This window comes from Bombina bombina, chromosome 1 (assembly GCF_027579735.1).
Source record: "Bombina bombina isolate aBomBom1 chromosome 1, aBomBom1.pri, whole genome shotgun sequence".
Lineage (NCBI taxonomy): Eukaryota > Metazoa > Chordata > Amphibia > Anura > Bombinatoridae > Bombina > Bombina bombina.
This window is the reverse complement of record NC_069499.1, coordinates 752,191,136-752,207,158: the sequence shown is the minus strand read 5'-3', so window position 1 is coordinate 752,207,158 and position 16,023 is coordinate 752,191,136. Positions and strand designations below refer to the sequence as shown.

At 37.5% G+C, this 16,023-nt stretch overlaps 1 protein-coding gene across 1 annotated transcript in view; it reads left to right on the top strand.

The window, feature by feature from the left end:
- Nucleotides 1-16,023, top strand: part of LOC128645944 (protein ATP1B4-like) — a 218,859-nt gene that overhangs the window by 83,176 nt on the left and 119,660 nt on the right. Inside the window, exon 4 of the mRNA XM_053699290.1 lies at nucleotides 14,899-15,027. Within this exon, the coding sequence (XP_053555265.1) occupies nucleotides 14,899-15,027 (129 nt within the window). The remainder of the gene's footprint in view (nucleotides 1-14,898; nucleotides 15,028-16,023) is intronic.

The following is a 16,023-nucleotide window of genomic DNA, read 5'->3' as shown; positions in this document are numbered from 1 at the left end:
CACCACATTTCAATTTTTTTGGGAGGTATGGGAAGGTATAGGGTCGAGTGGGCAGGTAGTGAGGCGTGAGGAAGATAGCAAAGAGGAAACTTCATTCCCAGTGGCTGGATGGAGGATGCAGAGGGAGTAGCAGGGCCTGTTGGAGTATTGCAGGTTGGTGTTGGGATGTTGCTCCGGATGGAATGTGTTTTGTTTAAAAAGTAGTCTGCCAAGTCTTGAGCACTAAAGACAGATGAGGGGGGTGGAGCAGGAGGGTAGAGGAGAGAGTTAAAGGTGGAGAAGAGTCGTTTAGGGTTTGAGGAAAGAGTAGATATAAGGGAGGAGAAGTAGGTTTGCTTGGCTAAGTGAAGGGCACAAGTGTATGAATGAAGCATAAACTTATTGTGTATGAAGTCAGGTTCAGAGTGAGTTTTCCTTCAGACACGCTCAGCAGTACGGGAGCATTTTTGAAAATAGCGTGTTTGCTGAGAGTGCCAGGGCTGCAACTGACGGCGTGATGTTTTTCGCATCTGGGGAGGGGCAAGTGTGTCTAGTGCAGAGGAGAGAGTTTTGTTATAGTGGGATGTTGTGAGATCAGGGCAGGTTATAGTGGAAGTGAGAGGGAGGAGATCTTGAATAGTTTTTGAAAATGGGAGCGGATCCACAGCATGCAGATTTCTACAGCTGCGGGGGCGGGATGGAGGTGTTGGATTAGCTGTTGCGTTAATATTATAGGTGACCAGGTGATGGTCTGAAATGGGAAAGGTGCTACAGGTGAGGTCAGATATAGAACAGAGGTAGGAAAATACCAGGTCGATGGAGTGTCCATCACGGTGGGTAGGGAATAGGGTGGATTGTGAGAGACCGAAGGAGGATGTAAGTGAAAGAAGTTTAGAGGCAGCAGGGGCAGATGGGTTGTCAATGGGAATGTTGAAGTCCCCAAGAATTAGGGTTGGTATATTTGTAGAGAGAAAGTGAGGAAGCCAGGCAGCAAAGTTGTCAAGGAAATGGAAGGTAGGTCCGGGAGGGCGATAGATGACTGCCACTTTGAGGGAGAGGGGGGCGAACAGGCGAATACAGTGGACTTCAAAGGAAGAGAAGGAGAGAGATGGGATTGGAGGTAGGTACTGATAAGTGCAAGAGGGGGAGAGCAGGATCCCAACACCACCGCCACATTTCTCACCTGGCCTAGGGGTATGGCTAAAGTGAAGACCATCATGTGTGAGAGCAGCAGTGGAAACTGTGTCGGAAGGAGATAGCCAGGTTTCGGTAATTGCTAAAAGGGTAAAAGAAATTTAAATAAACAGGTCATGAATGGTTGTAAGTTTATTGCAGACAGAGCAAGAGTTCCATAGTGCGCAAGTGAAAGGAATGTGTGCGTATGGGATGCATTTGATGGAGATGAGGTTATGTGTGTTGCTTTTATTAAAGTTACTATAAGGAGTGCGTGATTGGGTAATGGTGGGAATGAGTGTGGGCCCAGGATTTGGAGAGATGTCACCTGATGCAAATAGCAGAAAGATGGAAAGTAAGAGTAGGTGAGAATGAGATTTATAGCAGTGGGGGCATTTCTGTGAGGTGTTGCAGTTTAGTGACATAGATTTTAAAATAGAAAGTAGTTCATGAGAGCTAAGGTAAGGAGAGGAAAGGAGAGAGGGGCCAATATAAACTTATACACATACAAACAGATAAATATATATGTATATATTCATATACATATATATTTACAATCTGCTGCCGATCGCTGTGGACTTACCCCCTTCGCTGCGCTAGATTCTCTGACGTGTCTCACAGCATGAGAACGAGGCTCCCATTGGAGCCTATATAAGCGTGCTCTTGTGTACCTAACTTGTAATACCAGAGCACATTTGCGTGCGCTGGTATCACTAAGTGGAGCGCAAATATCGATTTCGCATTGTGGACCTGTGCATTGTGGGTACAGCATTCTGAGGTACAGCAATTTATTTACAGCATTAAGAAGAAAAATATTGCTATGTATAGCTATGTAGTATATCACTTAATTCATATTGCTGTCATATCTTAAAGGTAACAAATTAAAAAGGAAAACAAAATATTTTCATTTCCATATTCAGTTACTTTATCTTTTCAGGATAATTAATCTATGAATCATAAAGTGGACAATAATTTCTAAAAAACAAAACTTTACCCAATAATCTAGTATTCTAGTTTACTGCATTTCAGTGATGCAGCAGCAGATGTAGAACAGGCTGCAATAGCATCTAATTCCCTAGACTTTATATAGCAGGAAAATCACCATGATGTAACAGTTAGACAAACCTGTGTATGTGGAAATTGTAGAAGACAAAACATTGTTGGTAGAATTTGAAGAATAAAGACACAAAGTAAACACAAGGTAAAAATATCCCTCCAAGTTCATTACAAAACACCCATTACAAACTGAGACACAAAACCCAGAGAAATTGAAAAAGAACACAATGGCTCTATTTTATCTAATTTTGTTGTCAATACTTGCAACTAATGTGTAAGACCACAGCTTGCTATATTCACAGAGGTGATTCCATCCTCTGAAGCTTCATTTGCTTCACAAGCTTTCACAATTATGGTGTTATTATAGGCAGCTGATTCTCCAAATCCCTAATTTTATGAAGTCTGAAATGATGGGGAAGACAGAAAGATCTCAAAAATGGAAATAAACGCTGTATTCGATTTGTGAATGTTTTTAAGAATATATGATTTATTCTTCACCATTTTACATTAAAAAAATATAGATATTTTCCTTATCTTGGTGTCACCTATCATCAGTTTCATCCATGGCTTGCAGCAAGTCTCCCATTAAGTCACACTTTACCAGATTATGCAAAAGGCAAGTGATGATGATGTGAATACCTTTTGGGGAGAATATTGTAAAGCCTCACACACCAGCATTATTAGGACAATGAAACCAACAGTTGTTCTTGTAGACTCAGTTAGACTCAGTGATGAACCTTGTTCTCCAATGGGTTGTTTCACTTTGCCTCCTACAGACTCTTACTATGTTGCTTCCATCTTCTTCTATCTAAACTCTTGCAACAACCATACTTGCAGCATACATGGAGCCATATTCTTAATGACTGTTTAGTGTGGCTGCTGGTTGATATAGGCCCTAATGAGTAAAATTAGTCAAATCAATTGTATTGAAACCAATTACATGGCAGTGATAAAACATCAAAGTATAAATATAAAACACAATTTTTTTTTAGGTTTTTTAACTTAAATTAAATTTTTAAACTGCAAATATTTATTAAGGTTGAAACATTTTTATTTATTATGTGTTAGTCAAAACAAGAATTAAAATTGTTTAAACTGAACAATAATTTAATTATGTTAGTTTTTGTTTGTGTGTAGGGATTCCATGAGGGCAAAATGATTACACATTTGTTTTTGTGACTGGCCATTGTTAGCATAAATTATATATGTAGTTTTGGTTCAACTTTAGAATTACTTCATCAATAACAAGTAATTACTTTAGTACAGATGTTATAATAATACTTTCTCAAAGGGATACTTTAGTAAAAATTAAACGTTTGGGATTCAGAAAGGGCATGCAATTTTAAACAACTTTACAATTTACTTTTATCATCAAATTTGCTTCATTCTGTTTGTATTCTTTGTTAAAAGCTAAACCTATTAGGCTCATATGCTAATTTCTAAGACTCTGAAGGCTGCATCTTATTTCAATGCATTTTGACATTTTTACAGCTAGACAGTGCTAGTTCAGGTGTGCCATCAGGGCCAATGCTAGGATTTTTGGCCACACAGGCGAGGATAGATTTTGCGCCCCCCCCCATTACATACCATCCCATTGCTAGTTAAAAGGAAATGAAACCCAATTTTTTTCTATTATGATTCAGCTAGAACATGACATTTTAAGCAACTTTCTAATTAACTCCTATTATCAATTTTTCTTCATTCTCTTGGTATCTGTATTTGAAAAGCAGGAATTTAAGCTTAGGAGCAGCACTGGCTGATTAGTAGCTAAATGCAAATCAAACAGTGGTAGCGCAGCATTGCTAATCAAACAATGGCAGTGCAGCATAGCAAATCAGTGGTTGTGCTGCATTACACACCAGACAGTGGTTGTGCTGCATAACAAATCAAACAGTGGTTGTGCTGCAAAGCAAATCAAACAGTGGTTGTGCTGCAAAGCAAATCAGACAGTGGTTGTCTTGCATAGCAAATCAGCCAGTGGTTGTGCTGCACAACACACCAGACAAGTGGAAGCACTACAAAGCAAATCAAACAGTGGTAGCACTGCATAACAAATCAGACAGTGGTTGTGCTGCATTACACACCAGACAGTGGTTGTGTTGCATAACAAATCAAACAGTGGTTGTGCTGCAAAGCAAATCAAACAGTGGTTGTGCTGCAAAGCAAATCAGACAGTGGTTGTCTTGCATAGCAAATCAGCCAGTGGTTGTGCTGCACAACACATCAGACAATGGTTGTGCTGCATAACACATCAGACAATGGTTGTGCTGCATAACACATCAGACAATGGTTGTGCTGCATAACACATCAGACAATAGTTGTGCTGCATAACTATATATAACTAACAATTAAACCCTCTAGGCGGTACTTGTAGGAAATATGCAATGGAAAGCATTTTTGAGATAGGAAATCATTCTCACCTGTTCTGTGTGCTTGCTATCTCAAACATGCTTCCCATTGCATATTTCCTACAAGTACCGCCTAGAGGGTTTGGTTGTTAGTATAGGTCTTCTAAATGGAACCAGCGGGAAAAGGCCTACAGTGAAGTCAGTGTAGTCCATAGGCTTGACATGATGGTTTAGGGGCAGGGTTTGTCATTTCTAGTCCCAGAACATAAATAGGCAAATGAAGGATAGCAGGACAGAGCTCCCAAAATGGGGCCCTGTGCAAATACTCAAAGCCTCATAAAGTGATTCAGGTGGACTGTGTGTGTGATTGTTTAGAACAGAATGTTAAGAAAAAGGAAATAAGATTATGTAGGATTCAATCTTAAACATACAGTGACGTACAGACCTGTGCAAAATCTCACAGCCTTACAAAGAGCACCCTTGACTGACCATCAGGCAAACTGAGCAAATACTTAGTGGACTGTGCCAGTGCCTTGTAACTCCCACATTGCCTACTTCTAGCAAGGGGTTGGTTGTGGCCCTTTCTGTCTAGATTCTGTCTAGATTTCAGGAAGTATAGTGTCACTCACTGTGCCACTACTCAGCTGCACTGACTGACACTCAAAGTGCAGAGATTGGATCCAGCCCCTGCAGCAGTCAGGGAGTACACAACTGAGTACACAGTAAGTGATTAGTTGAACTTGGTGTGCACTCAGGATGAGAGGAGGGGGTAGTTTTGTATCTGGCTTTATGGCTATGACCATGCACTGGCATTGCTAAAGGGGTTCTATGCATTGTGGCACTGTGCATTCTGACACCTGTTATACAATGACAGGCAGCACCACTGACAATTGAAGGGAGGGAGGCTGAGACAGACTGTCTGTAACAGAAAAGGCACCCCAGACCTACAGGACCTCAGGAGTCGTACTATCTGTGGAAATAAAGGGGAGGGGGAGATAGTGTAAAAAGCAGAAAGGCAAAGTTAATAAAATGTAGTGTTAGGAAATCATTCTCACCTGTTCTGTGCCCCTGCTAACACTACATTTTATTAGCTTTGCCTTTCTGCTTTCCTCTTTTTACACTCCTCCCCTTTATTTCCACAGATAGTACGACTCCTGAGGTCCTTTAGGTCTGGGGTGCATTTTCTGTTACAGACAGTCTGTCTCAGCCTCCCTCCCTGCAATTGTCAGTGGTGCTGCCTGTTAGCAATGCCAGTGTTTGGTCATAGCCATTTAACTGAATAAAGTCAGATACAAGAACTACCCCTTCCTCCCACCCTGAGTGCACACCAAGTTCAACTACTCACTTAATGTGTACTCAGTTGTGTAATCCCTGACTGCTGCAGGGGCTGGATCCAATCTCTGCACTTTGAGTGTCGTTAGTCAGTGCAGCTCAGTAGTGGCACAGTGAGTGACTATGGGATCCAGGAGTGTCAGTGACACGCCGCCAGCCATAGAACTAGCCCAAGCCTCCACTGGGTACCCTCCCTGCTCTATTTACCCAGCACTGCTTGTTCCCTGGCTGCTGCAGTGGCGCCCTCACAGATAATTAGAAAATCTGACATCACATATCAAGAGTTTTTAGCATGTAGTAAATCACTTACTGAGTCTGAGTCAGTGGCACTCCGCACTGATGAATTAATTTACATTTTCCTTCTGAACCTGAACGGGCGCATCCTCACTCACTGTGCTAAAAGAGTTTTGATGGGAGGGAGCTAAAGCAATGAAAAATACCACACTTAATCTCTAATAAAAATGGTTTTAATAAAACTTAAAGTAAGAAAAAATAAGGGACAGGATATGTTATCACCAACGATAGATTTAGGGATGTCTCCCTGTAACACAAATCATGTAAGTATAAAAATAAATTTGCTAAATACATTACTAAAATACCACCTTGATTGAAATTTAAAATGGCAAAAATCAACCTTTATATAACAAAGATACTCCAAGATTAAAATGGATATAAAACAGTCTATATCACACTTTGACTGTGTGTGAATCCGTTAATGTTCGTTAGCCGACAATGGCTGTAATCCAAAGATAGTGCTGATTTGGCAACCTTGTTGCAATTGGGGATTAAATTGCCACTTTTGTTAAAAGAACAATAGTCCACCTTTTAAATAGAGTAGATTAATAATACTCGTAGGTTATAGAAAGAATAAGTCTTTATAAAACAGTCAGTGTGTGTTGAAAAAGAAAACGCTCCAGGGCGTCTTACCGTAACCTTCTGTTCAGCCAGAAACTATCCGCTCAGGATGTTTTGATGGCAGTTGCCACAAAGTGAGATGTGCAAAGATCAAAGCTCTCAGATGTATTACCATACGGTTTCCTCAGCTGGTGTCAAGCCTTTCAGCTTACTACAGTAGCGGTTCCTCCCAGTGAGTATGTGCGGTTCAGGGCTTGATAGGCTATATCGCTGACCGTGTCAATGATTGGCGAAAATAGCACCTCACCTCGAAACTGCCGGTGTCAGCGTCTCAACAGACCAGACCGAAGTCTTGTGCATCAGCAGGAATAAAGATGATGATAGATCCCGCACTTAGTGTATTACACGCGCGGGTTTAAAAACGAGGTACCTAGTAGTTAGTTGCTCTAAGCAGGACAAGCAACTCTCCTTCTTCTACGCGTTTCACCCGACTTAGGGCTTTTTCAAGATGATAGTTGCTCCCGGAACAAAGTTTAAAAACCAACTGCTGTTCTTCCATAGGTCCGTTCTTTAATTGCTTCTAAAGGTGGAATTTGTTTTAAGGTGGATTGTTCATTAAAGAAAAACTTTTTGTGTGGCTCTGGATTGTCGGCAATTCATATGAGAAATAAATTTATTGGGTGTTACATTTCAAAACATCTAAATTTTAATAGGTGGTATTGGCAATATTACAAATAAAAACCTTCATATAGATGTCATAAATTTTCAAGTAAAATAATACAAATAATTTTAAACAATTCTTATAAGAAATATAAGAAATATCAGGTGGTATATTTTGAATCATAACTAAACATGTCAATTTGTGGTACTTCCATATAAAGAAAAATATGTAAGTTTCCAATTTATTTACCTAAATTCTGAAAGAAATACATTACCTAAAAAAACTGACAATAGTTTCATCCTGAAAAAGGGGAATCCTACTGAATTAATTTTGTGTATGCCAAAAAATTCTATATCCAATTAATTATAAAATTTGTCTCAGTGTTTAAAAGTACATAATAATTGGAAGAAACATTACCTACATATGGTGACAATAATTTCATCCTAAAAAATGGGTCTCCTGTTGAATTAATTTTGTATATGCCAAAAAACTGTATCAAATCCAATATAAAATTCATCTTAATATTTAAAAATACATGATAATTGGAAAACTGTTAATATATGAAAGGGGTCTATCTCATAATCCTAGATGTTTGGTACAGATATAAATATAATTAATTTATCATAACTTAATTTCAAACTAACTTAACTGAGTATAAAATAATACATTAAATTGACAGACTCATACTTCTAAAAAGGGAGACAAATCTAGTTCTGAATTGAGACCAGTGGGGTGAAGGGAGTTATATTTGTATATATACTCTGCTTCCTTTTTGAGGAGTTTGGTTTCGAAGTTGCCTCCTCTCCAATCTCTACTTACTGTGTGAATACCCCAAAATTTAAAATGTTGCAAATTGTTATTGTGAATGTCTCTAAAATGTTTATAAAAATGAGTATCTAGATTTCCTTTTTCAATATTACATAAGTGTTCCCTTATCCTGTCACATAGCATCCTTGTGGTTTCTCCAAAATAAACTAAATTACATGAACATTTGATAACGTATATGACTCACTCACTGTGCTGTCACAGTCACAGACTGTCCACCAAGACAACTGACGGAGTCCACAGTTATTTAGCGCCAGTCTCTGCCCAAACTCACCAAGAGACCAGGAAGTAGCAGGTGCAGCACCACAACCTCATCACAAGTTGCACAGTGCGCCAAAAATATTTTAGAAGCCACATGACTGCAGACTCACTCTCATGATGTGCAGTGCAGGTATTGGGTAAGGTCGGACCCAATAGAAATTAAAAAATGTAAATGTAAATCAACAATACAGCTCAGGGGGGCAGTGCGGAACAGGACAGGCACTCTCCCCACCCCGGGACAGTGGGAAGGAAAGTGTAAAATAAAAATTAAAAAAAAACATTATAGGTTACAGTGTTGCCACTCCAAGATTGCGCCCCCCCTGCTTGGGCGGATAAGGCGGATGCCTAATTTGCCTGTATGCAAGCGCCGGCCCTGTGTGCCACATAGATAACATCATGCTCACTCCTGCAGAGTTACCTAGGAGTCAGCACTGATTGACTAAAATGTAAGCCTGTTAAAAGAACTGAAATAAGTGGGCATTCTGCTGTGGCTTAGATAAAAGGTAATTACAGAGGTAAAAAGCATATTAATATAACTGTGATGGTTATGCAAAAATTAAAAATGGGTAATAAAGGGATTATCTATTTTTTTTTTTTAAACAATACAAATTCTGGAGTAGATTGTCCCTTTAAATACAAGCACTTTAGTTTTATTTCTCCTTTACAATAAAGAAGTAATTGTCAAGGTAAGGAAACATGTTGATAACTTAGTGGCTACTTGGTGCATATGTGTAATGAGAGATTTTAACATCCAACCCTTTTTATATTAGATATTATCACCAAAATATTTTAGTTGATACTGGATTTATTCAAGGTACCATGTGATCACCTTACAATACCAGATTGTAATTATACTTTATTTGTGTTTTTTTTAAGATGTGTGTTGCTGAGCTGATTAACCTATGATTAATATTTTGTTCAATGTATTTCAATGTATTTTATTTTAGTAAATGTAATCTCTACATATTTTAGAATCAGTTTATCATTATATTCATTTACTTATACTATGCAATTTCCTTTTGGGGCCACCTATCTTTCTTTTCATTTCTAATCCTAAACATTAGATGCATATTAAGTTATTTGTTATGTGAATCCTGTACACATATTTGCTAATATCAGTAATAATCGTAACTTAGTTTAGACCATGCATGCATAGGCTAACATAGGAAAAAGCTTGTGGCAATAGTTCTTAACCTAGGTTCAGTATCATAATTTAAAACTGAGTATATTAAGTAGTCCGACTTATTGATAAGTCTCAGATGTGACCCTGTACATCAAGAACTGTAGCTATTAGCCAGTGAGCAATGATATGTGTAATGCAAATTATTCTAGTTTCAATAGCATTTTATATTGTACAAAATATTTATAATGAGAAAATTGACAGTGTACTGTAAAATGTTATCCCCTTTAGTTTGTTTCCAATTATCCATTTTACTTGCTGAAGTAAATTAAATTGTTTGCAAATAGCTAATTGTTCTCTTTGCATATTGGGCTTTGGTATACAGACAAAGATAAGATAAGGAAGCATTTTCGTGTATAGAAAGTAATAAGATAAAAAAAAATCTAAGCTATTTCATATACAAAGAACAAACCTAAAGGAGCAATTTCACAGATAATTTACAGTATACTCTGAAGCTTGTATAACAAGTAATTGGAAACCTATTGGGCTAGATTACGAGTGGATAGATTGCACTCCTGCTCGTGCGTTAATACAGCTAAAGTAAATGGTTCGCTCGCGCACTAGCGCTACACGCGCAAAAACCCGAACTTTGAATATTGCGACCTCGTTAACATATTCCCCCTTAGTCTTCAATGGATTGGGAAAAGTGGGAAAAATACTAACACTCTTACTCACGCGCAACCCAATCCCATTTTCTCAAGTGCGCTAACCCAACATGAAATGATTTAGAAAGAGCATGCAATTTTAAACATCTTTCCAATTTCCTTCTATTATCTCATTTGCTTCATTCTCTTGCTATCCTTTGTTGAACAGCATATCTAAATAGGCTCAGTAGCTGCTGATTGGTGGCTGGACATAGATGCCTTGTATGATTGGCTCACCCATGTGCATTGCAATTTGTTCAACATTAAATACACAGTTAAACACTTTATTATATATGAATATTGCATAAATATGTTTTTGCATGTTTTCAGCTACTTGACTGCAAAAGGCTACAATGCACATATATATATATATTTATTTTTATTTTCCTTAATTTTTATTTAGTCACACGCCCACTTGGGCATGACACTCAGCTATTGGCCAATTCTGTCTTATTTATATTCTGGCAACCTATCCACACATGGCGATCTGATAACACACATAATATGAATGAAGATTCACATAACGATTTGAGCAATAGGCTTATTTATTTATGCAATATAATTTAGTCACACGACCACTTGGGCATGACACTCAGCTATTGGCCAATCCTATCTTATTTACATTCCGATAACCTATCCACATATGGCGATCCGATAACACATATAATACGAATTTAGATTTACATAATGATTTGAGCAATAGGCTTATTTATTTACGCAATATAATTTAGTCACATGCCCACTTGGACATGACACTCAGTTATTGGCAATTCTGTTTTATTTACATTCTGGTAACTTATCCACATATGGCGATCTGACAACACATATAATACGAATGTAGATTCACATAATGATTTTAGCAATATGCTTATTTATTTACGCAATATAATTTGGCACACGGTTTTTACGCTTTGGTAGTGGAGATTATGATGCCAGCATATTAGGCAGAAACATGCCGTGGCATATACGCCTCTATACACACGCCCATTTTTGACATGGCACTTCGCCATTGGATAGTTCTGTTTTCTTTGTTTACAACCTTTGTAGCTTTTTATATGGCGATCTGTTACATATATATTACCGGTGAGTGCCTACGTAGTGATGATTGTAGATGTTTTGGACATTTAGCTGCTGGGAATGTATATATATATATATATTTAAGCAATATTAAGCAGAGTTTAGCCACGGCACACACGTGTTGGATGTTTGTATTTTGTTCTTTGGTGATGTGGTTTGGGGGTCACATGTTTGGTATACTTAGCTATGTGCTACTCTTGTGGTAGGATTTGTGTCTTTGTTTCATTTTCTGGTGGCTGGAGATGCGCTGCCGATCGCGTCCCTAGTAACAAGGGGCGGATCAGAAACAGAGTGAATGACGTATTAGAGCCTATTGTAACTCAACGTTTGATTGGTTACACATTTTTGATGATTTTATGAGCAATATCATTAATTGAGTTGATTGATAACTGCATAGGATGTTTATTGCATATAGGGGGCATGACTACCAGCAATGGGGTCCAAAGAGGATTTGTTTTTAAGTATTGTTTTGATTGATTATTTTATAACATTCACATGCACAATTTGTATCATTTTCTTTCATTGATCACTATATGGGTGTGTTCAATTATTCAGCCTGGATTGGCTGATCTTGTGGGGAGTGTGTTTGGGAGCCTATTTAAAGGCTGCTTTTGTTCAGTGTTAATTTGTCAGAGGAAGGGACTGTTGCTGTCCCGAAACGTCACAAACTGCATTAAAAGTTTTTGTCACTTTTTGATGAAGATTCAGTGAGTGCTTCTTTTTGCATTTTATATGTATACATATGTATTTATGTGTTTATATGTATAATGTATATAAATACATAAGTACATACTGTTTGTTTACACATATATATATATATATATATATATATATATATATATATATATATATATATATTCATATATATATATACATATACATATTTATGTAAACTTTTTACAAATATTTTTATTAGACAATATTTTTATGATTGTAACTGGTATTTTTGATGTGATTTGTGCAACTTTTTTGACTTGCATAACAGTTGACCAGAGCATTGATGTTTTGATATCCTGACTCGCGTTAAATTCAATTGCACTCAACCAAATACGTTTTCTTTCATATTGTAATACTGCGCGCACAAAGAGCCGCAAGAAACACCCTTTTGCTTGCGTGCAACAGTTGGAGCGCTACTCATAATCTAGCCCATTAACAGGAAACTGTCCCTTTAAATATTGATTTCTTGCATAAATGACAGAGCATTTTTCAGTTTCATATCCAATTATTGTTTGGGGATGTTTTGGTATTTGTAATGCTCTTTCTAAACTATGAGAGGTACATTTTAACTTTACTGTCCCTTTAAAGGGACAAACAACTCAAACAATTGTATGAGTGTACATGTGATTGGAGCAATATATAACAGCATTTTTATAACTATGTTATTAATTTGCAAGATTAGTAGGTGGCAGTAGTGTTTCCTGTCATGTACTGCTCCAGAAATATTCACACTACCTATCCAGATATGCTCTGTCTGAATCACAAAATATGTGGGTTTCATGTCCCTTTAAGAACAGAGCTATTGTGTTGAGATATAAATCTCTTTAGTGAAAGGATAAGCTGGTGCTGACTCACGTACCACAAGTACCATACCTATGTATACATTATTTCTCTCATTCTAACTGGGAATATATCTTTATAGACATTCATTCATCATATCATTTGTGTGGCACTTATTGTATGATTCTTCTAAGACAGGGTTCTTCAAATAATGGGTCGCGACCCTTTACTGGGTGGCAATACCATATTTTCTGGGTCACGTGTGTGTGTGTTTTGTATGAGCGTGTGTGTGTGTGTGTGGTGTACGTGTGCTGTATGAGAGTGTGTGGTGTGTGTGTGCTGTATGAGGGTGTGTGTGTGTTGTATGGGCGTGTATGTGTGTGGTGTGTGGTTTGTTTTTTTAGAGTGTGTGTGCTTTATGACAGTGTGTTGTGTGTGTGTTTATTTTATGAGAGCATGTGTGGTGTTTGTGTGTTGAATGAGTATGTGGTGTGTATGTTGTATGAGAGTGTGTGTGGTGTGTGTGTTTTGTATTTTAGTGTGTATGCTGTGCTTGTGTTGTATGAGTGTGTGCTGTATGAGAGTGTATGTGTGTTGTATGAGAGGGTGTGTGGTGTATGCCTGTTTTTATGAGAGTGTGTGGTGTGTGTGTGTTGTATGAGAGAGAGAGAGAGAGAGAGAGAGTGAGTGTGTGTGTTGTATGAAAGTGTATTTGAGTGTGTGTGCTGTGTGTTGTACAAGTGTGTGTTGTATGAGTATGTGTGCTGTATGAGAGTGTTTGGTGTGTGTTGTATGAGAGTGTGTATGGTGTGTGTGTGTTGTATGAGAGTGTGTGTGCGCTGTATGAGAGTGTGCATAACAATGTATGTGTGTGCTGTATAAGAGTGTAGTGTGTGTCTGTGTTGTATGAGTGTGTATGGTGTTTGTGCTGTATGAGTGTGTGTGGTGTATGATTGTGTGTGTTGTATAACAGTGTGTGTGTGTGGTATGAGAGTGTGTATGGTGTGTGTGTTGTATGAGAGTGTGTGTGCTGTATGAGAGTATATGGTGTGTGTGTTGTATGAGATTGTGTGTGGTGTATGTGTCCTGTAAGAGAGTGTGTGCTGTGTGTGTTGTATGAGTGTGTGTTGTATAACAATGTATGTGTGTCTGTGTGCTGTGCTGTATAAGAGTGTGTGTGGTGTGTGTCTGTGTTGTATGAGATTGTGTATGGTGTGTGTGTGTGTGTGTGTGTTGTATGAGAGTGTCTGTGTTGTATAAGAGTATGTGGTGTGTGTGTGTGTTGTATGAGAGTGTGTGGTGTGTGTGTTGTATGAGAGTGTGTATGGTGTGTGTATGTTGTATGAGAGTGTGTGTGGTGCGTGTGCGTGTGTTGTATGAGAGTGTGTGTAGTGCGTGTGCGTGTGTGTTTTATGAGAGTGTATCTGTGTTTTATAAGAGTGTGTGTGGTGTGTGTGTGTGTGTTGTATGAGTGTGTGTGAGGTGTGTGTGTAGTAAAATAGTATGTGTAATGTGTGGTGTGTGTGTTATTACCTTTTATAACACTTTCAAGTATGACTACAATCAGGTATAAAGCATGCAGAGATTTGAATTACTTTGCCAAAAGTTGCAACTATCTTGTTGTATATTACTTCAGAAATGTTCAGACCAAGCATAAAAATAGGGTTGTAAAGGTATGTAGTATTGTTGTACTGGGTCTTGGGAACAAAGTTTCAAGAATCCTGCACTAAGAGGCACACAAGTGTATTGTCATTTTGTAGACTGGAACCACAGTATTTTTACTGAGATTACTTTTATATTCTGTTCATTGTATTAAACTAAATATGAATTTGTAAGATTTATGTAGCCAAGTAGATTTCGGTTACCTTTTGCACATTGGTCAGCACCACCTACTATTATCCTGTTACTTTTTAAACATAGTTTGTGCATTTTTTTTTAGGTTAACACAAATAAAGTATCAATATCATTATGAAGCACCTTGGAAATATAATTCTCTTTTTTTTTTTTTAGGTGCAATTTTATTATTTTACTTGATCTTTTATGGTTTTCTAGCAGGATTCTTTATGTTATGCATATATGGATTACTTGCTACTATTAGCCCCTTCGTTCCTACTTACAGAGACAGAGTTTTTCCCCCAGGTGAGTAACTCATGGCTATATTATGTACATTTATTTTTCTCATTTTTAAAGATGCATTAAAGTAATATAAATATGTTCAAAACATTTGTATTATTAGTCACACTACATAGCTCTCTAATATACTACCTCAATGGAGATCCTGTAAATAGTAAAAAGTAGTAGTAAAAAAACATTAAAACCATTAATTATAGATTATATATAAATAATATTTTCATCCTTTAAATTTAACATACATGCTTATAAATCATATATTAATACATACAGTTGGAGATTTCCTTTAGAGAAGTTTTCTGTAGAAAATGAGGCATTTGCCTTTATTTTACACTGAATAGACTAGTAAGAAAGTGCAGTAGACGAGTAAAAATTACAATCTTAAACATTGCGTGGACCAGTAGAACTTTATCCCTCTAGAAACACTTTTCCCATATATATATATAATAGCAAATAATTCAAAGCACTCACTGGTCTTCTGCCATCAAACTAGAAATTTATTAAGTGAGGTTTCGGGACATATAGTGTCCCTTCTTCTGACAAACATACAGTGCAAGTGAACAAACTTATAAAGGCCTAACAATCCCTCCCCTAGTTAGCCTCCAATCATTGGAGACTGTGTGCAAAACACAAAGACTAAACCATCATATAGTTTAGACATCTCTTAGTGTAACAAAGTTATTAAAACTCTCATATGTGTGTTATAAAATGTGTAAAACTCATCATATGTGCTTATGTGCTATTCTTCGTATGCATCAATAAATGTGAAAATAAAAAACTAATGGCACTGATCCATTTAACATCTAATTATATGCAAAAAACGCATCTATACCCCTCAGAGTTAAAATGGATTCTTCCATGTAATCGTAGTATAATTGCAAGAATTGCAAAAAAATGCCCCTCATTCCTAATAGGCTAAACCCAATCTTTGCCATGGAAACATAAATAATGCTTCTAGCCCTACTGACTCGATACACAGGTAAACACAGCCCCCTAAGACAGAGG